Here is a 24,929-nt window from a genome sequence, read left to right as displayed (position 1 = left end):
GTCACCTACTGCTTCCATTCTGTACGCTGGGACCTTCGCACCCTCCTTGGCAGTGTCTGCTCTCCCTGGCTTGGAAGGGCCCCTTCCTGCGGCTCTGGTGGCTCCCTGGAGTGGGTGCGAGCTGGGAACCTGTGGGTGGCCAGGGGTGGGTCTTGTCTGGTCCTTTCCAGTTCTGGCCATTCTCTGTCTTGGTGTTTGGTGGTCCCCTTGTCTTTTTCCCATGTTAGTTTTTTTGGCTTGTGGTCCCGATCAATAAAGGGAACTTTATTGCTTGTCTGCCTTGCTCGATGTGGTAAACTTGCTTCCAGACAGGGTCAGAATCACATGGATACAAATGAAGCTCTATGTTGGGCTGTAGTGTTGTGAATTTTTTTCCCTTTTACTATTTCTGATACAAGGTAGTTGGCATAACGGAAAGAGCACGGGTTTGGAGTTAGATGGACTTGAGTTCACAATGCAGTTTACTGGGTTTTGGAAAATACTTTACCTCCTCTGAGCCTCAGTTTTTTGTTTTTTTTTTTTTAAAGATTTTATTTATTTATTTGACAGAGAGAGATCACAAGCAGGCAGAGAGGCAGGCAGAGAGACAGGAGGAAGCAGGCTCCCTGCTGAGCAGAGAGCCCCATGCGGGACTCGATCCCAGGACTCCGATATCATGACCTGAGCTGAAGGCAGCGGCTTAACCCACTGAGCCACCCAGGCGCCCTGAGCCTCAGTTTTATTACCCGGAGCTTGGGAAGGGGAGGCTGTGGGATGGAGATGCTGGATGGAGAACACCCAGCCTGTTTGTGCCTGGGGCAGAACGGACGCCCAAGGTGTGTTTTCGTGGGGGTAGTTCTGCTTCCCCCCCCCGTGGAAAACATCCTTGTTTCAGAGCTAAGATCCACTGATTCCCCTTCTCTGGCAAGCAGGTAATATTCTACAGAGAAGTTTAAATCTAGATGGGGATTGCTACTGAAGGGAGCTCTCAAAAGCCTAATGTATTATGAAAAATTTTACATGTAATCAACTCCTCCTCCTTTCCTGAGGACACTCCTTCCTGCGGCAGGTTCTGAAATGGGGGGATCCTTGTAGAAAAGACATTCTTTCAGAAGTAGAATCAGGAATTTTCAGTGCCTGTCAGAACGATGAGGAAGAAAAGACAAGATCAGAGAAGGGAAGCTTGATCACTTAAGTCTTTGAATGTGAAGAGAAAAGAGGTACTTTTCTAAAGTACAAATAGTTTTCTAGCACTCAAGGTTCGCCAATACAGATTTTTAAGATTCAGCTCATTTTTAAATTGCTCCGTGTTTTAATACTTAAAAAAAAAAACAAAAAACTCTGTTTGATTCACTGAATAAATATTCCTTGAGCGCCTACTGTGTAAGGAGGCTTCCAGGGGATGGGCTGGGTGCTGGAGGCTGGGACATTCTGGGCCCAGTCTCTCTCCTCCCTGGGCTTTGGATTTGGGGGAAGCTGATGATTGGGGCCGGTGATGCAGCCCTCTGTGGGACATGCAGAAGCTGAAGGGGCATGTGATTTGGACTCATGGCAATTCCAGCCGAGGTCTAGGGAGACCGTGGGGAAAGGTGGGTGAAGAGCATAGCATGGTTTCGGACCTGGATGAGAGAGAGTGAGAATAGCTGGGCTGGGAGGCTAGGTGTGGCGGGGGCGGGGGTACGGCACAAGATAGAGCCTGACCACCAGGGCTTCTGGGCACCATGTGTGGAGTCTGGACTTTATTCAGAAGGCTGTGTACAGTTACTGAAGGGAGTCAGGCCATTGTCGTTTCTTCTGGGGCCTCTTTCAGGACCCTCATGATTTTCCTGCCTTGCCCACCCTGCACCTCCCCTTACCTAGTCTCTTCTGCACCCCCGCCCTAGCAGATTCCAGATTTGTGCATCCCTGGAGTTCATGTCTCATAATGTTACTCAGAAGCCATTCGTGCTCCCCATTTCTTAGAGTATAAAGTGCAGACTCCCTAGCTGACATTCAGCCCCATTTGTCCGCTAACCCTACCTTGTGTCAGCACCTCAGATCCATGCGGTTGCCCTTTGCTGCTAAGTAACATCCCCTGAAGGTGCCTTGATGTTTCCTGCACGTGACAGTTCCTGCAGACTGGTGTGCATGCCCGTCAGCTCGGGGAACAGCCCCCAGGGAACCTTCCCTGACTCCTCTCCCCTTGCTTCAACCTCTGGTTGGCATTAGTGTCTCTCCTATGAGTTCCTTTCCCAGGACTCTCTCCTGAACCTCTGTTATCTAACAGTTCCCTGTTTGAGATCTCAGAGGCCCTCTCGTCTCTGCCTCCCCTGCCTGACAGTTAGGCAGCGTCCAGTAGTGTTTGTAGGATCAGGGTGAACATGCCTGTCTCACTGGGGGCTTGTGGTAAAGGAACATGGTGCCTCACCAACACTGGCTTTGTTGCATGTGTCTGCATTCTGGCACGTTTAGAGGGTTTAGGCTTTGCCTCCTTTTCTTTAAGCCGTAGCCCCTTTGAGAGGATTCCAGTGTTCTTATTATATCTCTGCCTCCCTCCGTGTGATGGGAGCAGATTAATAAGCAGTTTGGCTGTGCGTGAGAACTTTCAGCCTTTCCTTATTAACAGAAAATTGGATTTTATGCAGCTTTGCCCCTTCACAGAGGGGCTGCCCAGCAGAGGCTGATTCTTGTGCCCTCTGCCAGCCTCTCCAGGCAGAGAGAGTGTGGGTTGAAGAATCTCCACAGAAGGGCCAAGAGACTGCAGGCTGGTGATGGAAGGAAAGCTCCTGAGCACACGCTAGGCGTGATTCCCTCTTGTTAACATGAAGAACTCTTGCTCCTTGCCCGTCAGTACACTCTTACCTAGTCTCATCCCTGCTGGATTTTCTTCTTGAGGTGTGGAAAGCTCTGCAGTGAGACAGGAGAAAAAGGATATGGTAGTGATTTCCTGTGGAGGAGAGAAATGGGTGTCATTCTCTGCCTTCTGGAAAAACAGGATCTGCAGTGCCAATGGGTACACATCAGATTGGCTTATTAGCTCTTAGCCATCGAATCCCTGGCTCTGCCCTCCTCTCTCTTATATTTACTAGTTCATAGAAAATATTATTTCATTACAAAAGCACTGGAAAAAGCCAGGGGAAATAAGGTGAAGTTAGAACAAAGAGTTGAGGTCTGCAAAGTTAATAGATCGTGTGTGTGTGTGTGTGTGTGTGTGTGTATGTATGAGAGGGAGGGAGAGAGAGTGGAGAGGGATGAGTAGAGAAAAGGGTGGGTGTTCTCCATGATCTTGTGGGGATATAGGTTTGGAGTGAGACGTTTCTCAGCCACAAACCAGTGAGTTTACACGTGACTGTTGGCTCACCCACTGCTTTGCGGCCCAGACTGCCGGGTACCAAGTGCTGGGGGGTCAGGAAAGTAATGGGTGGTTTCTTTCCTCTGAGAATTCCAGGCTGACATAGATGATGCACTATGCCTTTAACAAAGGGGAGAAGCATCAGTCAAGCCAAAGAGAATACCAGTTGTATACAACCAGGATAACTGGCCTTATATGTGTGTCCTGCCTGAAAAATAGGCCCTGGCATTACATTTAAGTGTTTCTGTGTGTGATCGCTGGGCGGATGGAAGATGTGAGGGTGCTGTTCCAGGGGTTGAGGGCTAGTTAGTTCGTCATCATTTTACTCCCAGGTTTCATGAAAGCAAGTATCAGACCAAATCTACCTTGCATACATTAATTAGGCAAGCAGTAGAAACCACCTGATGAGCCCAACAAAGTATATAGATGGGGATTCTGAGCTATTTGGCATGAGGCAACCCAAAACCCTTCAATTCTGTGGTGGGACGCAAGGCCTTGGGATGGATGTAGTGTCAGAAACACCATGGATCAAGATGCCAGTAATAGTATCAGACTGTTTTAAATCTTTCTAAGAAGCACAATTGTATAGTATAATTGTTTGCAGCACATGAGAGCAGAAAAGTTACTAAACTTAGATCTTACATTAAAACAGTTAATATAGCCTTGTGGAAAAACAAGGCCTCAAAAAATTGGCCAAAGGCTCAGAATTGTTTCTCTCCACGGAAATCTTTAGTAAAAGGCGAAAGATTTATGCGATCTGAAGAGAAACCAGAGCATAAATTTGCAACTGCCCCCATCTCAGTACTCCTGTAACTGCAACTCCTAGTTCACTGATGGTGGCTTGTTATCCATGAGCGCTACTCCCTACTTAGTTTACACAGGAAATTCTGTAAGTAAACTTCTCATAGTCAGAAATGTTCAATTGGAAGAAATAGTCTCTTAAATTTGAAAAGATTGTATTCTATGCAGGGTACTATGGGTATGCAAATGAGAAGTTTGAGTCATCCACTTTCAGTCTTCAAATACCTTTGTATTCACAGCTGCTTCTGGAGCCACCATTAGGGGGCGAAGCAGAAGTCTGTCTCTCTACCCTGTCCTGGTTCAACCACGGAAATTCTAGTTTTATCCCTTCTGTATGTTGGGACTTGGGAGTACAGTCCCATTCCTTTCCTTTGCTATCCCCTAGCCACCAACACAAGCAAGATACAGAACCACAAGAGCTCCTTCTTGCCGCTGCTTTTTAGACACACCAATCCTGCTCTCCCTGTCCCTAAACCTTGGAAGCCACTCCATGGTGTTCATCTCATAATTTTGTCATTTGGAGAATGTTATACAAATGGAATCATACAATATGTAACCTTTTGAGACTGGCTTTTTTGGTTTTCCTTCCCCACTCAGCATGATGCCCTTGAGATCTGCCCGAGTTGTGTGTATCAGTAGTTCATTGCTTTTCATTGCAGTGTCCACGACACAGATGGACCCCAGTCTGTTAGACCGTTCCGTTGTTGAAGGGCATTTTGGTTGTTTCTAGTTTTTGGTTGTTAGGAATACATCTGATACAACTATCTGTTTACAGGTTTTTGTGTGGACATAAGTTTTCATTTCTGAGGGATAAATACCCAGGAGTTTGATTCCTGGATTGTATGATGAGTGTATGTTTAATTTTTCGGAGAGCTGTCCAAACTCTTTTTTCAGAATGGTTCTGAGATCCTATTAGCAATGCACGAGATGCTTAGTTTGTCTGCATACTTGCCAGCATCTGGTATTATCAATACTCAGATTTTAGCTTTTCTGATAGATATGCAGTGGTATCTCCTGATTTAATTTACATTTCCCTGACAGTGATGTTGAACATCATTTCATGCACTTATTGGTCATCTGAATATTCTCTTTGGTGAAATACTGTTCATGTCATTTGCTAGTTTTCTTCCTGGATTTTTTTAGTTTTTACTGTGAAGTTTAGAGAGTTCTTTGTATAGTCTAGTTATATAGTCCTTTGTCAGGTGATTTGCAATTTTTTTTTTTTTTTTTTTTTTTTTTTTTTTTTGGTCAGTAACTTTCTTTTCATCCTCTTAGGATCTTTCACAGAAAGTCAGTTTATTGATTTTTTTTTCCTCTTATGGATTATGCTTTTGGTGTCATTTTTAAGAACTCTTGGTCTGGTTGTATGGCCTAAGGATTTTTCATTTTTCCTCCCAGACTTTCATAGTTTTGCATTTTACATCTAAGTCTGTGATCCATTTTGATTTAACTGTTTTTGTTTTTTAAAAGATTTTATTATTTGACAGACAAAGATCACAGTAGGCAGAGAGGTAGGCAGAGAGAGAGGAAGGGAAGCAGGCTCCCTGCTGAGCAGAGAGCCGGATACAGGCCTCGATCCCAGGACCCTGGGATCATGACCTGAGCCGAGGGCAGAGGCTTTAACCTACTGAGCCACCCAGGCGCCCCTTGATTTAACTGTTTTAAAGATTTTATTTTTGAGGCACCTCTGCCTTTGGCTCGGGTTGTGATCCCAGGGTCCTGGGATAGAGCCCCGCGTTGGGCTCCCTGCTCAGCAGGGAGCCTACTTTCTCTCTCTGCCTGCCTCTCTGCCTCCTTATGATCTCTGTCCAATAAATAAATAAAATCTTAAAAAAAAAAGATTTTATTTTTAAATGATCTCTACACCTAATTTGGGGTTTGAATTTAAACCCTAAGATCAAGATCACACACTCTACCGAGTGAGTCAGCCGGTGCCCTGAGTTAATTTTATATTATTCAGGTGAAGGTTTATTTATTATTTTTTTTTGCTATGGATGTCCAGTTGGTACAGCACCATTTACTGAAAAGAATATTTTTCCTCAATTGAATTGTTTTTGTACCTTTGTCAAAAATCAGTTGGCCAGACTCATATGGCTCTATTTCTGGGTTCTCATTTCTGTTCCATTGATCTGTGTATCGCTCTTTCCACAAATGCTATATTCTCTTGATTACTGGTAAGTAATTTTTCTAATTTTATTCTTTTTCAGATTCCTTGGCTTTTCCCTATATGTTTTAGAACAAGCTTTTCTATATCTACAGAACATTTTGTTGGTATTTTGATAGGAATTCTATTAAATTGTTAGATCAATGTGGGGGAAATTGATGTTTTTACTATGTTGAATCTTCTAGCTCACGAAGGCAGGCGATTTTTCTATTTACCTCTTTATTTATTTCATTAGTGTTTTGTAGTTTTTAGCATACAGATTTCATACACGTTTTGTTAGATTTATACCTGTTTTCTATTTTATTTTTCTTAACGCTTAAATTTATTTTTATTTTAAGTAAACTTTATGCCACGTGTGGGACTCGAAGATTAAGACTTGTTTTCTCTACCAACTGAGACAACTAGGTACCCCTAAGTATTTATTTTTTGAGCAGTTATAAATGGTCTTACAGTTTTAATTTCAATTTCCACATGTTAACTGCTAGTATACAGAAACATAATTGACTATTATATTGTATCCTATGACTTTTCTAGATTCATTTATTATAGGAAGTATTTTTCCCCCTTTTTTGATTTGTTGAGATTTTTTTACAAAGACAACCATGTCATCTGCAAATCAGGACAGTTTTATTTCTTCATTTTCAATCTGTATAACTTGCATTTTCTTATTGTACTGTCTAGGATTCCCAGTATTATGTTGAATAAGAGTGATGAGAGTGTACATCTTTGTCTTTTTCTTACTCTGAACCAGTCAGGCTTCACCATTAAGTGTGAGGTTTCTATATATTTTTTGTAGATGTTCTTGATCAGGTTGAGGATGTTCCTATCTCTATTTTTTGAGAGTTTTTATAAATGAGTATTGAATTTGTCAGATAATTTTTCTGCATCAATTGATATGATCAAGGCATTTTCTTTATTAAGAATATGTTAATATGGGGTGCCTGGGTGGCTCAGTTGGTTAAGCATCTGCCTTGGGCTCAGATCCTGATCTCAGGGTCCTGAGACCTAGTGCCACATTGGGCTCCTTGCTCAGCAGGGAGCCTGCTTCCCCCTCTGCCTGCTGCTCCCTCTGCTTGTGTGTTCTCGCACTCTCTGACAAACAAATAAAATCCTAAAAAAAAAAAATATGTTAATATGGTGGGTTACTTTGATTAACTTTTCAATATCAAACCAGCCTCTGTCCCTTGGATAAACTCACTTGGTTGTGATGTATGATGTTTTCTTTACGTTGCTGGACTCCATTTGTTAATATTCTGTTGAGAATTTTTGTGATTATGTTCATGAGGGATATTGGACTCTAGTAATCTCTCCCTCCCTCCCCTTCTCTCTTTTTCTGGTACTGTCCGATTTTGAACAGTTATATGTAGTTTTGTATTTTTAATTTCAGCTTTCACTTGTTCACATTCGTGTTCACTTATAAAATGAATTAGTGTTTCCCTCTTAAAGAGAACGTCTTCGGGCGTCTCATAGAATTCTTCAGTGAAACTACTTGGGACTGGAGATTTCTTTTTAGGGAGTTTTAAGCTATGAATTCAATTTTTTGGGTTTTTTTTTTTTTTTGTATTTTGTATTGAGTGAGTTCTGGTAGTTTGTGGAATTTTCAAGGAATTAGTCCATTTTATCTAAGTTGTCAAATTTATGTGTATAGAGTTGTTCATAGTATCCCTTATTAGCCTCTCTAATGTCTGTGGAGCCTGATGATATTCTGTTTCATTCCTATTATCTGTGATTTGGGTTATGTTTTTTATTCTTTGTCCATTTGCTAGAGATTTGTGAACTTGATTTTTACAAAGAACGGGCTTTTCGTTCCACTGATTTTTCTCTATTTTTCCGTTTCTTATCTATATTTACTTCTTTGTACTTGCTCTGAGTTTATTTTGCTCATTTTCTGGTTTCTTGAGGTGGTGCCTTAGAGTTTTGTGACATTGATTCTTTCTAATGTACATACGTAGTGTTACGAATGTTTTTCCAGCTTTGCATTAGGTGCACCCTACCTGTTTTGATAAATCGTACTTTCATTTTTATTCAGTTCTATTTTTTTTTCTTTTTTTTTTTTAAAGAGCGATCACAAGTAGGCAGAGAGGCAAGCAGAGAGAGAGGAGGAAGCAGGCTCCCTGTGGAGCAGAAAGCCCGATGCGGGGCTCGATCCCAGGACCCTGAGATCATGACCTGAGCTGAAGGCAGAGGCTTTAACCCACTGAGCCACCCAGGTGCCCCATCAGTTCTATTTTTTTATTTCCCTCAAGACTTCCTTTCTGACTCACAGGTTATTTAGAAGTATGTTGCTTTACTTCTAAGTGTTTGGGGATTTTCCAATTATCTTTTTGGTACTGATTTCTCATTTAATGCCATTGTCAGAGAATACACTCTGTATGATGAAATTCTTCTAAATTTGTTGTTTTATGGCTCAGGATATAATGTATCTTAGTGAATATTCCATGGGTACTTTAAAAGAATGTGTGTTCTGATGCTGTAGGATGGAACGTCCTATAAATGTTGATTAGATCCTGTTGGTTGGTGGTAAGCTTTCTTGTATCCTTGATTTTCTGACTAGCAGTTTTATCAACTATTGAGAGAGAGGGGTGTTGAAGTCTTGTGGATATATCTGTTTCTCCTTTTTGGCTAGTTCTTCACGGATTTTACAGCTCTGTTTTTTGGTACATACACATTTAGGGTTGGCACATTTTCTTGTTGGATTGGCCCTTTTATCATAATTTAGTGATCCTGGTTTTCTTTCACCGGAAGTCCGCTTGGTCTGATATTAATATACTGGCTGCTGCTTTCTTTTGTTTGGTGTATCCTTTTCTGTCCTTTTACTTTCAGCCTACCCATTTGAAGTGAAATTTTTACAGATGGTGTAGATTTGGCTCATTTCCTAAAAAATTCTTTCTGCCATTTTCTTTTAATTGGTATATTTTATTTGATTTGGGTTCATTCAGCATCTTAACTCTGTAAGTTTATACCTTTTGTCAAATTTGTGAAATTTGTAGCCATTATTTCTTAATTTTTTTTCAGCCCTACATTTTTTCCCCCTTTCCTTCTAGGATCCCAGTGACATACACATTATATTTTTTATAATTGTATCTCAGAACCCTGAGGCTCTATGTATTTTCTCAGCCTATTTTTCTCTGTTACTCAGATTGTGTAATTTCTGTTGACCTATCTAATGTTTGATGTTTCTTTCCTGTGTCCTCTACCTCCACTGTGAATCCCATCTGTGAGTTATTTTACTTTGTTCATGTCATTCCTCAAATCCTGAGTTTCCTAGGCAGGCTGCTTTCTTCTTTCCATCTTTCAGAATCTTCTTATGTTTGTCTTATAATTACATCCAGGGTTTTTAGTCATTCTTCATGGGAGGGTTGGGGGGAAATGAGTTTATTACAGAAGGATATGAAAAAAGATCCACGTGAACATTCAGATGGAAGAAGTGCATAGGTGAGGTCTGTGGGAAGGGGTGGGGGGCTTCCATGACCTTTCCAGGAGCACCCCTCTCCCAGCACCATCATGAGTTTACCAGTCTGGAAGTTCTGTGAAACTGGTACTTCTGGGATTTTTATGGAGTCTTTCTCAAATAGGCAAGATCATTCACTTGAATTCTAGTTTGTCTCCCCTCTCCGGAATGGGGCACGGGGTGGAAAATTCCAAACCTCTAATCCTGGTTTGGTCTTTCTGGTGAGCAGCCCTCATCCAGGAGCCCAACAAGAGTCACCTTATTACAACAAAAGATGCTCCTCTCACCCAGACAATTCCAAGGGAATTAGGAACCCTGTGTCAGGAACCAAGTATTAGAACAAAAAATTCTCCCAGTGCTCTTATCACAAGAAATTATAAGGGTTTTAGGAGCTCTGTCCAGGCACTGGGGGGAGAGGCCAATATATGTATTTTCTATTTCACAGGGAGGTCTCATTTTGAAAGCTTGGGCAGCTGATGGACAAAGGGGACAGACGGAAAACGTGTGTGGGAGAACCCTTCACATACTCTGTTCACTTTCCTGGTCTTTCATGCAGTGTGTCCAATTCAAAAAGAAGAATGATATCTGGGACTATGAAGACTTCCCCTCCTGTCCCCTGGATATATGACAAAAATGTTTTTCTTTTTTCTCTTTTATCACTCCTATCTTCTTCTTCTTTTTTTTTTTTTTTAAAGATTTTATTTATTTATTTATTTGACAGAGAGAGATCACAAGCAGGCAGAGAGGCAGGTAGAGAGAGAGGAGGAAGCAGGCTCCCTGCTGAGCAGAGAGCCCGATGCGGGGCTCGATCCCAGGACCCTGGGATCATGACCTGAGCCGAAGGCAGCGGCTTAACCCACTGAGCCACCCAGGCGCCCCATCACTCATATCTTCTTAATTGGCCTTCTGCCCTGGGGACTGTTAACATTTGGGGATTCTACCCAGAGTTCATTTGCTCATGTTTGCCCAGTGCAGAGATGTTGTATAGTAACTAGTTGTTGTTGTTGTTGTTGTTTTTAATGTGTGCAAACTTTCCCAAGCAGAAGGCAAATCCTCTGAGTAGGAGGGCCATGTTAGGGGCCAATGCCCCCAAGGGGTGGGGTGGGGGTGTTTTTTTTTTTTCCCATGTTATTGTGACTCACTTTGTCTTTTTGGTATTCAGGAGAAGTGACAATAATGGGATGTGTGATTTATTAGTAGAGTTTGTAGCTAGGAAATCTTATGTAAATCATTTATTCTCTAGCCATCCTGTTCTATTACTTTTTTTTTTGGTCATGATCCCTAACTTATTTATTGCCTTATTACTGGTTTACAACTCGTTTCTCCATATATCTTATAGAAAATAATAGTTTTTCCAGTTGAGAAGTGTGGGGAAAAGAATATAGTTTTTGTGCCTTTGGCTTTATACTAAAATGTAATATTTACTTTTAAAAATTTGATTCTCTTTGTTAGCTTCAGGAAGAAAAGGAGAAATCTAGACAAGGCAGGGAGGCAGAATCTATACATGTTTGATCAAGTATATGCATAAGTTTTGAATACTCTGGAGCAACTCCTAGGAAGTAGATAAGGAAAGGGTTAGCCAGAGAATGTTACTGGATTTACATTGTTGTTAGGGTTGAAGAGATTCGAAGAATTTAGGTCTTTTGATTTTACTAAGTCATCTTGAGAGATGTTTTCTTTTCTTCCGTGGAACACCTCCCTGCTCCCATCATAACCCTGGGCAGATTTATGAGGCTTAGATCATGAGGACCAGTTAAGAGACTGGGAAGGATGGAGTATAGAACAGTTGTGGCCTGTGCTGGCCCTGTTGATGGCATCCCCACCCTTGTGAGCATCTTCTTTACCTGTGCAAGCTGGCAGAAACATTTAAGCAGATACTTTATTGATAGAAAAAAAAAAGCCTTGTAGTAAAAACATTTTATCTCTTTAAAATTTTTTCTTTAGTAGCCTCCACACCCAACACAGGGCTTAAACTTAAAACCCTGAGGTCAAGAATCCGATGTTCTACCTACTAAGCCAGCCAGGCGCCCCCAAAACATTTTATCTTTGAGGAAGTGTTGGTTGGGGGAAGAGTGTTGTGTCTGGAAATTATGAGCAGTAAAATAATTGAGTTCAAATTATTTTAGACATAGCAAAGCATCTGTTGAAAGATAAAACTATTCCAATAATTGCTAAATGAATCATTAGCCTGAGTTCATTCAGAGAGCAGTGCTTCTTTTGTGCAGGATTCTTACCAATTAGTTTTCTCTCTCTCTTTCTCTCTCTCTCTTTTTCTTTTTTCCTCTGGAAATTTATAAGCCATTTTGGTGAGCTTGCTGCCTTTGAACTTGTGGGAAAACATTTCTGGATTCCAGTATTTTACAAAGCTTTTCTCTGTTCAGAGAGAACTTTTGCTCAATGTGCTGAGTTCTTAGGTATGGTCTCGAAGTAAGTAATCTGAACATAATGCTATTTAGGAAATAGATACACAAAAGTGTCCAGTATTTCTGTAATATTTCATTTTTCGAAGAATGCTGGATATGAGGGTAAGGAAAACAGTAATATGCAGTAGATTCCGCTCTCTATTGTTTTCTCTATCTCTATGTTTTCTCTTTCTCAGGAAAGAGTTTTGGTAGTGAAAAATACGGATTGGTGGGCAAGGTAGATCATTTTCTGTTTGGGTTTGAAATATATAAATTGATACACTTGTGAATGTGACACACTCACGCCTTCCTTATTTAGTTCTAGAACCTCCTTGGACTGACCTGCTGGTGTTTTGCTTCGTTTTATTTTCCTCCACTGAATAGACTTATTTCAAAATAGTGCTCTTCAAAGCAAATAATTTTTGTAGTGGGTTCTGTTATATAGCTGGAGCTGGATTGCAATCAGAAGAAAAATTCCCTCCAAAGTATGTTGATCAAGATTCCATTGCAGACCATAAAATCCACACTAGTCAGTTTAAGCAGAAAGGAATTTATAGCAGAGATGTAAGGAGATTTTAGAGTAGTCGAAAGGACTGTAGGGACAGGCATGAAGTGAATGAACTTCCAGGAACAAGTCCCAGAGCAAAACTGTGGCTGGTGCACAGGTCCCAGCTTGAGTAGATAGTACTGTGGTGCGCTAGCCAAAACTGCCACACAGGGCAGCTGCCGCTGGCGCACCTCTGGACCGACTGGACCCTGGAGTGTCCACTGATGCTGCGGCAGGAAACAGGGGCCTCTACCACTGTTCTTTCAGGAGAGCCTCACAGCCTAGACATCTTTATGTTCTTACACCTTCAGAGTCATTGTGTATTTGTTCATCAAAAGTTGGGATGCAGGCAGATATGCTAGCTAGATGCAGGGAATTCTGGGAAATGTAGGTTTTTTGTTTTTGTATTTTTTTTTTTTCCTTGTGACCTCTAATGTTTGGGAAGTCACACCAGAAAAGGGTTGGAAAAGTGTTGATTGAGCCAGTGGGCAGAATATGCCATACAGAGCCAATATTTTATTTTGAGGAGAAGGTTAGTTAGGATGGTTGTTTTCCTATGGCATATTTTATTTTATTTTATTTTCTTATTTTAGAGAGAGTGTGCACACACATGAGGAGTGAACACGGCGGGGAGAGACAGAGGGGGAGGGAAAGAGAAACTCTAAGCAGATTCCATACTGAGTGTGGAGCCTAACGTGGGCTCCATCTCATGACCCTGAAGGATCACCACCCTGAGATCATGTCCTGAGCCAAACCCAGGACTTGGACACTTAACCAACTGTGCCACCCAGGCACCCCTCCCATGGCATTTTAGATGTTGCAGCTTTTCTGAATATTCTTGGTTCCCTTTTGTTAGCCATGAATTCACTCCTTTCAGTCCACCTTCTAGAATCCTTCTTTTCTTTCCTTTTGACTGGGTTAGGGGGATCTTGAGCATGTCAACTGTCTCAGATTTTACCTATGAGTATCTGTCTGTTTCAGGATATGAACTTAAAAACTGTTGAATTTTTGTTTCTGGAGCTATCAGAGTACAATAGTTTACTGTTTATGTATTATCAAACACATAGTACAAATCACTCTATGGGAATCCCCACCCAACCTCCCTTCAAGGTTCCAGAGAAATACAGAAATTAATGTCAAATTTAACTCTATTGAGTCAAGCAGTTGAACATTCTAGCTGAAAATTCTGGAGCTGGATGGTGGTTACGTTTGTTTCACAGTGTAAATGGACTGAATGCTGAGCTGTACCTTAAAATTTACCATCTTAACCATTTTTATGCTATATGTATTTAGCACAGAAATCCGGACTTAGCAGCCTAGGACCTAGGGCTTTAAAATCAGGCTTTGTCATATGTTGGCTGTTGGACCAGGGGCATGACATTTAGCTTCTCTGAGGATAGTTGACTTATCTTTTTATGGGTGGTATCCTACTACATACTGAATATACTGTAGTAGTTCCCCCCCCTAATCTGGGAGAGAGGGCAGGCTGGGTGAGTGGTGGACTTTCTGGAACAGAGCAGGCAGACAGGGTGGAGGCCAGGAGTGGTCACACAGGAGGGTGATGGGAGATCAACCCCTTTCCTAAAGGGTGGGCACTTGGTCAGAACTCAGTCTATGGGCAGGTGACTAGCTCTCTACTAAGGCTTCTTTCCTTCAGTCTGGAAAATAACTTTTTTTTGGGTTATTCTCTGAAAGGAATCTTAGACATCATGCTAGTTCATCCCTTCATTTTACCTGCAAGAAGGCTCAGGTCCAGATAGCCAAGGGACTTATCCAGGTTTGTGCAGGAGCAGAAGTGTGATGAGAACTTAGGATGCCTGACTGCACTCCCCCACCATTTTTTTTCCCCACCATTTTTTAAGGCGTGTGAATGTTGGGCATTTGTGGTTAAGTCAAGATTCTACTCTCAAGAACTTGCCATTTCTTCTCCCTGGAGAGAAAACACATGAACCAATTATAATAAAAAGCACTAGAATAAGATCTACTATGATAAAGGGGCGGGGACTGAGATGTGAATGACAGAAGGGGGTGCAGGAGGTCCTCCTGGAAGAGGGGAAAAGACATCACACTGAGCCAACATCTCTGTGGTTATGGTGGCATTAAGGAAGTACCCTCTTAGTTAGGGACCATTTGGTCAGATAGTGGGGTGCACTCTGTGCATGTGTGTGTTTGCATCTGTGGGTCTGGGTGGGGCTCTCCTGCCCCACAGGTAGAGTTAGCACAAGTAGAAACATCTTGGAAAAGGACTTCCTCTGTGGTAACAGGTCTGTGTTTGAAATTCTGCCCACCCCCCACTAATTTTGAGCAAATAATTTGCCTATTCTGACCTCCTATTAAGTCATCTGTAATATAGTTTAAAAACAAAATGACTGGAAGGGTTGTTGGGAGGTTATCAATAGAAAACACATATGCAGGGGCACCTGGGTGGCTCAGTCAGTTAAGCATCTGCCTTCAGCTCAGGTCATGATCTCAGGGTCCTGGGATCGAGCCCCACATCGGGCTCCCTGCTCGGTGGGGAGCCTGCTTCTCCCTCTCCCACTCCCCCTACTAGTGTTCCCTCCCTCTCTCTGTGTCTCTCTCTGTCAAATAAATAAATAAAACCTTAAAAAAAAAAAAAGAAAACACATATACAGAATATTAGTGATTTATGTGAAAAGGAAAGGTTTCATTTACACAAATATATGTGGTTGAATCACATCACTGTGACCTCTCTTGCCTTGCAGATTTTCAATGTCTTGATGGTAGGGGGTTGGTGTTGGTTCTACGAGTTCTCCAAGGTGAGGAATACGTGCAGGATTTCCCACAGTGCGTAGGATAGAACTCTCCTCTCCATACGGAAAAGAGGCATTTAAGAATACCAGACCTGGGCCATTTCTTTTGAACTGTCATGTGCTTTAGACTTCTCAGTTTTGCCTGGTTGCAGATTGAAAGATGAATAACTTTCAATTATTCAATTTCAATTTCAATTATTTCAATTTCAAATATTTCAATTATTCAATTATTGCAGATGAATAACTGTGTGTTAACTTATTCATCTAAAAAATTCTTGAATCTAGTTGCTCAGGGCTTTCCATAGTGTGCAAGATGATGGTTGTTCAGTTTGTAAATATTAGGTGGTCCACTTTAAGGGTTTTTTTTTTTTTTTTTTTTTTTCAGATTTTATTTCTTTGACAGAGAGAGAGTACAAGCAGGGGAAGGAGCAGGAAGAGGGAGAAGCAGGTTCTCTCTGAGCGGAGCACCTGATGTGGGGCTCCATCCCAGGACCCTGGAATCATGACATGAGCCGAAGGGAAACTCTTAACCGACTGAGCCCCCGAGGCGCCCCTGGTCGACTTTAGCGTGTCCCTGCCTGAGAATCATATGAGGTGGGGTGACCTGTTACGGATCCTCTGGGGTGATGAACATTCACCTGTTGGGAGGCGTAATCAGTGTTAGATCTTTGCTACTCGACATGTGGCCCCAAGGCCAGGAAGCCTCATCACCTGAGAGCTTGTTGGACATCTCGAATCCCAGTCGCCATCCCAGAGACAAGAACCTGGGCCAGAATCTGCATTTTAGCAAGATGTGTGGATGATTTGTGTGCACACTGAAGGTTGAGAAGCACTTACACAGAACATGGGGTGTGGATGACCGTCCCTGGGAGTTCAGTCTCCCCTTTTGCTGTGGAGCTGTCGTGGTTCTGTCTGGCTAGAATGTATCCCCAGTCTATGTCTGATTCACTTCAAGAACTGAAGAATAGTTTCAAATTGACTAAGAATTGCAGGGTCAAGAAAGGAACTGGGGAAGGAACAAAATATGGAAAAATTATTTTTGATTTGAGTCTCTAACATTTGCCTTGAATTGTATGATTGAACTCAGTGTCTGTAAACCTATAAAAGCAGGCCAGTCAACATTTTTCTTACCCAAATCATTAACCACTAGTTATTGGCCATCTTATTCTGTTCTTGGCTCAGCTTTTCTGTCCAGTTATTTCCTGTAGGTAAATATTTTAAATGGAGAAGGACAGACATGAGAGATATGTTTTTATTTCTTTTAAATGGATATTTTCTGAAAAGGAATTAATGATGAAAGCCTGTATAATTTTTGTTGATGGGGTATAACCAGCACAGGGTGTTCAGTAATCCTGGGCCTTCTGGTGGAACATAAAGGTCTTTTTGGTTCTTATATTTTATGAGATATCATTTTTCTGCTAAATAATTAAGGTTGGAAAAGTTTGGAAGCATAGGTAAGCCTGGGGTTCTGAATTTTAAGTGTAATTCTGAGTTAAGAATATTGTATTTAACAAGGTAAAATATTGAAATATTTTTTGAAGGGGAATTAAAAAAAATTCAAGCCTGGCTTTTAGTGTTTTTACCTTTATCCTTGTTACAAAAATGGCATTTTCCTAGTATGACATTGTCATGTGACCTTTGAGATTGTTTGCCTTTATTTAGTTAATTTACTCTCTGCTAGTCTGAAATTTTTCAAGATGGGAAATGAGCTTTAGCTGGGGTCAAGAGCCAGGTTAAAAGTTTGAGTTCCCTGCTCTGTAGCTGCCTGGCTGTGAGGCATGGGCATGTCCTGGGCTCTGATGTCATCATCTCTGAGTGGAAGGAACTGGATCAGATCCATGATTTTGATGGGAATGGGGCTCTATGAGCAGGTCGTGTGTGTATCAGGATCTTGAATGTGGAGAACAAGTGTGATTTAATAACATAAAATAACATAAAATACATAATAATATAAAATAAAAATAACACAAAATAAAAACATAAATAACATAAAGTAACAAAATAAAATAACATAAAATAAAAATAACATAAAATAACAAAAAAATTTAATAACATAAAAAAACATAAAATTTAATAACATAAAATAACAAAAATTAAAATAAAATAACATAAAAAATAACATAAAATAACAAAAAATAACAAAAATAAAATTAAAAAATAACATAAAAATATAAAATTTAATAACCTAAAATAACAAAAAATTTAGTAACATAAAATAACATAAAATAATAACATAAAGTATTTATTTGGAAAATGGGAAAAAATGCAAATAAGTGGCACCATAGAAAGCATGATACAGTCTTGCTGGCTAACATAGAATGGGAAGTACATGAAACTAGCAGTGCCAGTAACAGTTTTTAGTGAGTGTAGCATGCCAGTAACTGTTTTAAACTTTTGGTATATGTATATGTGTCTGTGTATGTGTGTGTGTGTGTGTGTGTGTGTGTGTGTGTATATATATATATATATATATATATATATATATATATATATATATTCTCATATATATATATTCTCATTTAAACTTCACAAACCCTGGGGTGCCTGGGTGACTCTGTCAGTTAAGTATCCAACTCTTGATTTTGGCTCAGGTCATGATCTCATGGAGCCTGCTTGAGATTCTCTCTCTCCCTCTGCCCCCACACCCCATGCTCTCTCTCTCCTTGTCAAATAAATAAGTAAACCTTGAAAAAAGAAACAAAAATCCCTCATAGACCCCTAGAAGATCAGTAATGTTATCATATGAGCCTATAGAATAGAAAGGTAAAGAAAGCATCTCGTTCAAGATCATTATAACCAGTATATGGGTAGATCTGGGTTCTAAATCAAAACAAGTTTGCAATGTTGGCTGCTAGGTTTCCTACCTCTGTATTCATAGTTTGATATAAACCAAGATAAATTCTATCTATATTTTACCTTCTGGAAAAAGAGTTTTATTATATGTGTAATGGTATGAAATTGCCCCTCAATCCTCAGGTATAAAGAAAAAAAATCATGTATTTTCCTCTAAATCCAATTAAAGTTCCATTGGCAGAGACTGGTGAGTTGTTCAGTATCAGTAGCACTAGGGGATTCCTTCCCCACCCACACAATTTGGCTAGAAAGTCCAGAGGATCTCAGATCCCCACTTATCATGGTGGTGCCGAGATGCTCACTGGCCAACCTTGTGTTGCCCATTTTAGAGTGGCCAGTTACTGTTTATTCCTTCCATGCTCACCTTGGCCACCACGATCTCCCTGGGGCTCCTGAGGCCAAACCAAGGCTTTTGGATGTCAGTTCCCAGCTGTTCACTTGTTCAGTCTTGTCAGAAGTTTTCACCTGCCCCTGCCAGGGAACTACACAGACCCTGTGCCTGGTATGGGTCCAGACACGGTGCTAATGGACACAGAGCTTCCTGAAGAGAAGGGAAGCGTATCTCTCATTCTTTCATCCTAATCCTATAGGGAGTTGGTTAACTTCTTTATCAAATTATCCTCCTGCCTGAAATGTCAGCAAGACTTAACAGGATTGACCTTAAGCAATTTTATTAGTGTCCAATTTGCATTTCTCTTGTTCGCGTGGCTAACCTGAGATGACCTCAATTCATTGCTTGCACTATCTATGGGACACTGGGTACATGAATTCTTTAAGCCTCTGTTTCATCTTTTATAAAATGAGAATAATAATGGTTTCTGTTCCACAGAGGGTGCTGGGGGATCCGCTCTGACAAGATGCTTCTTTGGAGAATGGCAAGGAGACCCCCAGAGCTGGAGGGAAGAGTCAAAGTGGGTGGGACTGTGGCAGCGCCTGGGCCGGAAGTGTATAAATGCCATTTTATGGGGTTTGGACACACACTGGCCTTCTTTCGGGTTGTTTCATTAACTGGGGTTTGTGTTCTGCTTAAGATGTACGAAAATCCCTCTGATTTACTTGTTTCGGCCTATTTAGGACCCGACCGACTTTGAGTGGAGCTTCTGGATGGAATGGGGAAAACAGCGGCTGCTGCGGTTTCTGTTCGGCCACGTGGTTGTGTCTCAGCTGGCCAATGTGCTTGCAAGGAAGGTATGCTTACATGCTTCGTTTCCTTTTAAGCTGCTTTCTTTGCTTTCTGAGAGAAAAGAGTCCTGAACTGGGAATCAGGAGATGTGGATATTAGCCTTGGAAGCCTGGAAAAGATGAGAAAGACCTGCTGATGATCAAAAAAGGCATTTATGATAAATGTTTCATACATTCTTATCTTTCACTTGCTTCCTCCAAGTTATTTTTAAAACCATTGAAGGTTTTAGAATAAAACGAACTACAGACGGTATTAAGATCATACCTAATCAAATGATCTTACTAAAACAAACGTTTGGGGTGCCTGGGTGGCTCAGTGGTTTAAAGCCTCTGCCTTTGGCTGAGGTCATGACCCCAGGATCCTGGGATTGAGCGCTGCATTGCATCAGGCTCTCTGCTTAGTAGGGAGCCTGCTTCCTCCTCCTCTCTCTCTCTCTGCCTGCCTCTCTGCCTGACAGATCTCTGTCTGTCAAATAAATAAATAAATAAATCTTTGAAAAAATTTTAAAAAATGCTTGTCAGGACCTCTGATTTCTCGTATAAGTTCAGAAGAAAGTAGAGTGAATGATATCATTAAGTGGGAATAATTTTAATGTCAAATAATTTATGCCATGGTAGCTGTTGTAGATCAGAATTCTAGTAGTATTTTTTATTTTGACCCTGGCCTGGAGTGGAGGATAAGGGCTACTTCAAAGCGGGTGTTTGGGAATTGCTTTCACACGCAGGAAGATTGAAAGCCTCTTGGTGTGTTTAGCTACCCTGGGGTTTGAGATATTACCAGGAGGATCTCTCTGTAGTGGAGGGACCACGCTTTGTCCAGAGTCCTCTGCTATACGCTTCTCGACTCTGTAGATTCCTAATTTGAAAAAAAATGAGTCTCTGCTGGGGAATCTGTGTAGTAAAGATAACCAGAAAGTGACTTGAAGTCAGCCCACAAAAAATGTTTGATATTTGGAGGCTCATGGAGATGAAGAAACAAGACACAGGAGCCTCTGGGCGAGAGAGACCAGAATGTGAGACCGGGAAAACAAGGTGTGCGTGTGGCTTGAGAGGTGGACCTGACTTGGGCCGTTTTTTAGTGGTGTCCTGAAAATTGGTACTTTTAAGGCTCACTTCTCATCCTGGAAGATAGGAAATCCCAGCAGCACATTAACTTTCTTTGTTTTAAATATGATATTGATTACTTTTTGTATTCAACTGATTTCCATCTTCTAAAATGGCAAAAACTAAAATCATTACATGTGGTCATATCTTCATACATTAGAAATTTCCTAGGACTTTCTAAGCAGACCCAATAATAAATAATACATGTTTGGGATGTCCCTAAGCTAGTAAGGATTATATAGTATAGGTACTCAAGCCACAAATTTGTTTGGTATTTTTTTGAGTTCAAGTTTTCTAGAAACTTAACATTTTTGTGTTTAACCAAGGTTTCTTTGCCCATAGGTAAATGACTTACTCTGCCCCTAGGTCTCAGTTTTCCCATCTGTAAAATGAATAGCATAATACCTGTCACTTTTATTTTGTGAGGGGAAGGTGAAATGTCCAGGAGGCCTGTGAAAAGTGTCCAGTCTTACTACTACTGCTGTGGTAAGGGTCAGTTGCAACGTAAGCAGAAGAATATTAGCTGGTGTATTAGGTCCTGGGCTTTCTCACTGATTAGCTTTATAACTTTAGAAAAGCTTCTCACCACTGAATTTTAATTCATCATTTTCTGTAAAGTAGGGGTAGAGACAGTACTATTCTTTTTTTACCACCTTAAAAAGTGGTGGGTTTCATCTGTTAGAAATCTCATTAAAAAGTAAGGGTTTGGGCACCTGGGTGGCTCAGTAGGATAAGTGTCTGCTTTTGGCTCAGGTCATGATCCTGGGGTCCTGGGATCCTGTCCTGCATTGGGCTCCTTGCTCAGTGGGGAGCCTCTTTCTCTTTCTTCCTCTGCCCCTCCTCTCTGCTTGTGTACTCTCTCAAATAACTAAAATCTTAAAAAAAAAAAAAAAAAGTAAGTGTCAAACATGGAAAAGATAGGACAAATAGAAAGTACAAAAGAAATGGGAGATAAATCATAATCAGTGGAAATGGACCTATCCCCACCCATATCCCCCAGAAAAAGATTGTCAAACTGGATAAAAGAAAAACAGAAATAAAGGAAAATAAAAAAAGAAATAAAAACATAGTCCTGAGATGTGCTTCTTAGCAAGATCTACTTAAAATGGGGGACATGGAAAGTTTAATAGTAAAAGGATGGGAAAGATGTTCCAACCAAATCTAAGACTCTCTGTCTTCCCTGCCCACCCAAATACTGGTACAGTTTTTTCAATAGCTGGCAAAAAGCATTATTAGTGACAAAGACATTTATTGTTTAATGATGAAGAGTTAATTAGGAGGGTGTTATAATTCTACTTTTGTTTGTTTTAATATAATGCAAAATTGGTCAGTACCATAAAGATAGATAAATATATGATTATAGGGATTTAAAAAAAAAGATTTTATTTATTTAACCGCTGAGCCACCCAGCTGTCCTAAGATTTTATTTATTTATTTGACAGAGTGAGAGTGAGTGCCAGAGAGCACAAGTGGGGTGAGAGAGCATGAGCACAGTGAAGGGCAAAGGGAGAAGCAGACTCCCCGCTAAACAGGGAGCCTGATGTGGGGTTCAATCCCAGGCCTCCAGGATCCTGTCCTGAGCCAAAGAAAGATGCCCAACCAACTGAGTTAGCCAGGTGCTCCTATAGGGAGAGATTTTAACATAATTTCATGACTAATTGATATATAGAAAAAACAAGGAAAATATAATTAATAAGCTTGATATAAGAAGTATATGTAAATTGTTAAACCTAACAACTAGAGAATTTCATATTCTGTATTAAAGAATGCAGAGTATTAATAAAAATTAACCACATAAGGGTCACATGGGTGGCTCAGTTGGTTAAGCATCTGCCTTCAGCTCAGGATGATTCCGGGGTCCCGGCATTGAGCCACGCGTTAGGCTCCCTGCTCAGCGGGGAGCCTGCTTCTTACTCTTCCTCTCCCTCTGCCACTCTCTCCCTGCTCCTGTTTTTTCTCTCTCTGTCTCAAATAAATAAAATCTTAAAAAATTAATCATATATGGACCATAAATTTCAACAAATCTCAAAAGTATTTTCAAATAGATTTTGAAGTATGTGTTTTATATAGGTTACCCTCTTTAATCCCAGTGCAATTAGGTTTGGAAACCAGTAACACAGGATGACCTGAAAACTCTATTTCATTTAGAAATTAAAGAGAACATATTTTTAAATAATTTGTAGGTCAAAAAAGAGATCATACTAGAAATTAGAAATGAATGAAAAATATTACATGTCAAAACTTACAGGGTGTGGCTAGAATGATACTTAATTATAAACCATAATCTTACATACTCATATTAAAAAAAGAAAGGCTGAAAAATACTGAACTAAGCATACAAATTAAGTTAGAAAGAATAGAAGGAAAGGAAAGAAACAACAAAAATAAGAGCAGAAATTAATAAAATAATCACTGGCAAGATTGGTCAAGGAAAAAGAAAGTGCACAAATAAGCAGTATTAGGTATGGAAAAGCTGATGAAAAAATATAGTAAGAGGATATTTTGTACAACTTTACACCAAAAGTTTTGAAAACTTTGGCAAAGCAGACACGTTGCTAGAAAATACAACTTACTGAAACTGACTCATGAAGAAATAGAATGACCAAATTGTGCTATGACTGTGAAAAGAAATTGAATCACTAGTCAAAAATCTATCTGTAAAGAAAACACTAATAATATACCAATTCTGCCAAAAATCCAAGACACAAATGACCTAAATCTTTCCCAGACTTTTTCAGAAAAGAGAAAAAGAGGGAACATACCTTTTAAGAAGATAGTATAAAATTGATACCAAAGCCAGAGGATGTACCCTACCAGATATTATGACTGATAAAGATGTGATAATGAGGACATTGTGGTATTGGCAGCAGGGTAGAAAAATGGACCAATGGAACAGAATAGAGTTTAGAAAATACCTGTGCATAGATGGACACTCGTTTTGTGACAGAATTAGCATTTCGGATCTGTGTGGAAAAGATGAAGTGTTTAATAAACGGTGGTGACACAATTGTTTAGCTCTGTTCAAAAGAAATGCACACGTTTCCTTTTCAGTGGAGATTAAGGACTTACAGTGAAAAGGTATATCATTTTTAGAAAGCGTGATGTGGAATATCTGTTAATGATAGGGTTGAGAAAGATTTCTTAAGACACAAAAAGTAGAAATTGTGAAGGAATGAATTGGTAAGTTCTTATTCTAATGTAGTTAAACTTATCAGTGTATAATCTTGTGTAATCAGCAGTGTGTACATCATTGGATGTATCCAAAGAGACAATGAAGAAAGTGAAAAAGCAAGTCACTAATAGGTAATTTATAAGCTGACAGATTAGTATTTAGAATACATAAATTTCCCAAGGTAAGACGAATCACCCAGTAAATAATGGCTCAAGATGTGGAAAGAAATTTGCAGAAGAGGAGTCACAAATGACCAATAAACTTGGAACACATGTTCAACTTTATTAGTAATCAAGCAAATGCATCTTAAAACCATATCATTTCATACTCTCCAGTTGCGCAAAGACAAAACTCCTGGTTGTGTCAAGTAATGGCTACCTGAACTCCTACAGAGAGCTTGTGAATATGTATTTTTCTTTGCAATACAAAGAGGTGCGTAGCCCATAGCTACAGTACTAATTCTGACATATCCCCTGGAGAAACTCTTTTTTGCCAATCAGGGGATGAGTCAGGACATTCATTGAAGTGATGTTTATAATAATGAAGAACCAGAAGCAATCCAACTGTCCATTATGGGGAAAAGGAGAATTGTGGTGAATTTATTCCAAGGAAAGGACTGAATCATAGCTGTAATGGTCAACACAGACGAATTTTTGGATCAGCACATTGAGCTGATAAGGCAAGTTGCAGAGGATTCCATCAGATATGATCCCATGTAAAGCTCAGAATTGTGCAAAACTAAATGATACATTCACATGTATGCTTATAAAGATGAGATAACTATTAAAATTCTGGATAGTAGTCATGTCCGGTTGGGATGGGAAGTAGATATGATGGGGTTTTGGAATAGAGGTGAGGTTCAGTGGGGAGGAATAGTCTGGAGCCGACGACCAAGAAAGAATTCTCGAGACATCTGTGGTGTAAAATCTGTGCTTATTAAAGCATAGGGACAGGAACTGTGGGCAGAAAGAGCTGTTGCCCTAGGGTTTTGAGGGGTGGCTGATTATATACTACGGAGTTGGGAGAGGTGAGGAAAAAGGGAGGTTTTGAGAAAGAACTTTCATATGTTAAGAGCCACGGGCTCCTGGAGGCCTTGCCATTGACAAGTAAAGATTGTTTACCCCTCTAGTAAGGCATTAAGAGTGAGATAGTTGGGAGCTTCCTGGAGGAAT

At 40.4% G+C, this 24,929-nt stretch overlaps 1 protein-coding gene and 1 non-coding gene across 4 annotated transcripts in view; one reads left to right on the top strand and one right to left on the bottom strand.

Annotated features, from left to right (window-relative positions):
* HHAT (hedgehog acyltransferase) overlaps positions 1–24,929 on the top strand; it is a 332,511-nt gene that overhangs the window by 30,367 nt on the left and 277,215 nt on the right. For all 3 annotated transcript variants that reach the window (XM_047705012.1, XM_047705011.1, XM_047705010.1), the window contains exon 4: positions 19,374–19,487. In XM_047705012.1, the coding sequence (XP_047560968.1) occupies positions 19,374–19,487 (114 nt within the window). The remainder of the gene's footprint in view (positions 1–19,373; positions 19,488–24,929) is intronic.
* On the bottom strand, positions 3,970–4,087 carry LOC125086505 (U5 spliceosomal RNA). Its single transcript, XR_007123229.1, has one exon. It is a non-coding gene; the product is annotated as a U5 spliceosomal RNA (small nuclear RNA).

The sequence above is a fragment of the Lutra lutra genome, chromosome 15 (genome assembly GCF_902655055.1).
Source record: "Lutra lutra chromosome 15, mLutLut1.2, whole genome shotgun sequence".
Lineage (NCBI taxonomy): Eukaryota > Metazoa > Chordata > Mammalia > Carnivora > Mustelidae > Lutra > Lutra lutra.
This window is presented reverse-complemented; position numbering and strand designations above follow the sequence as displayed.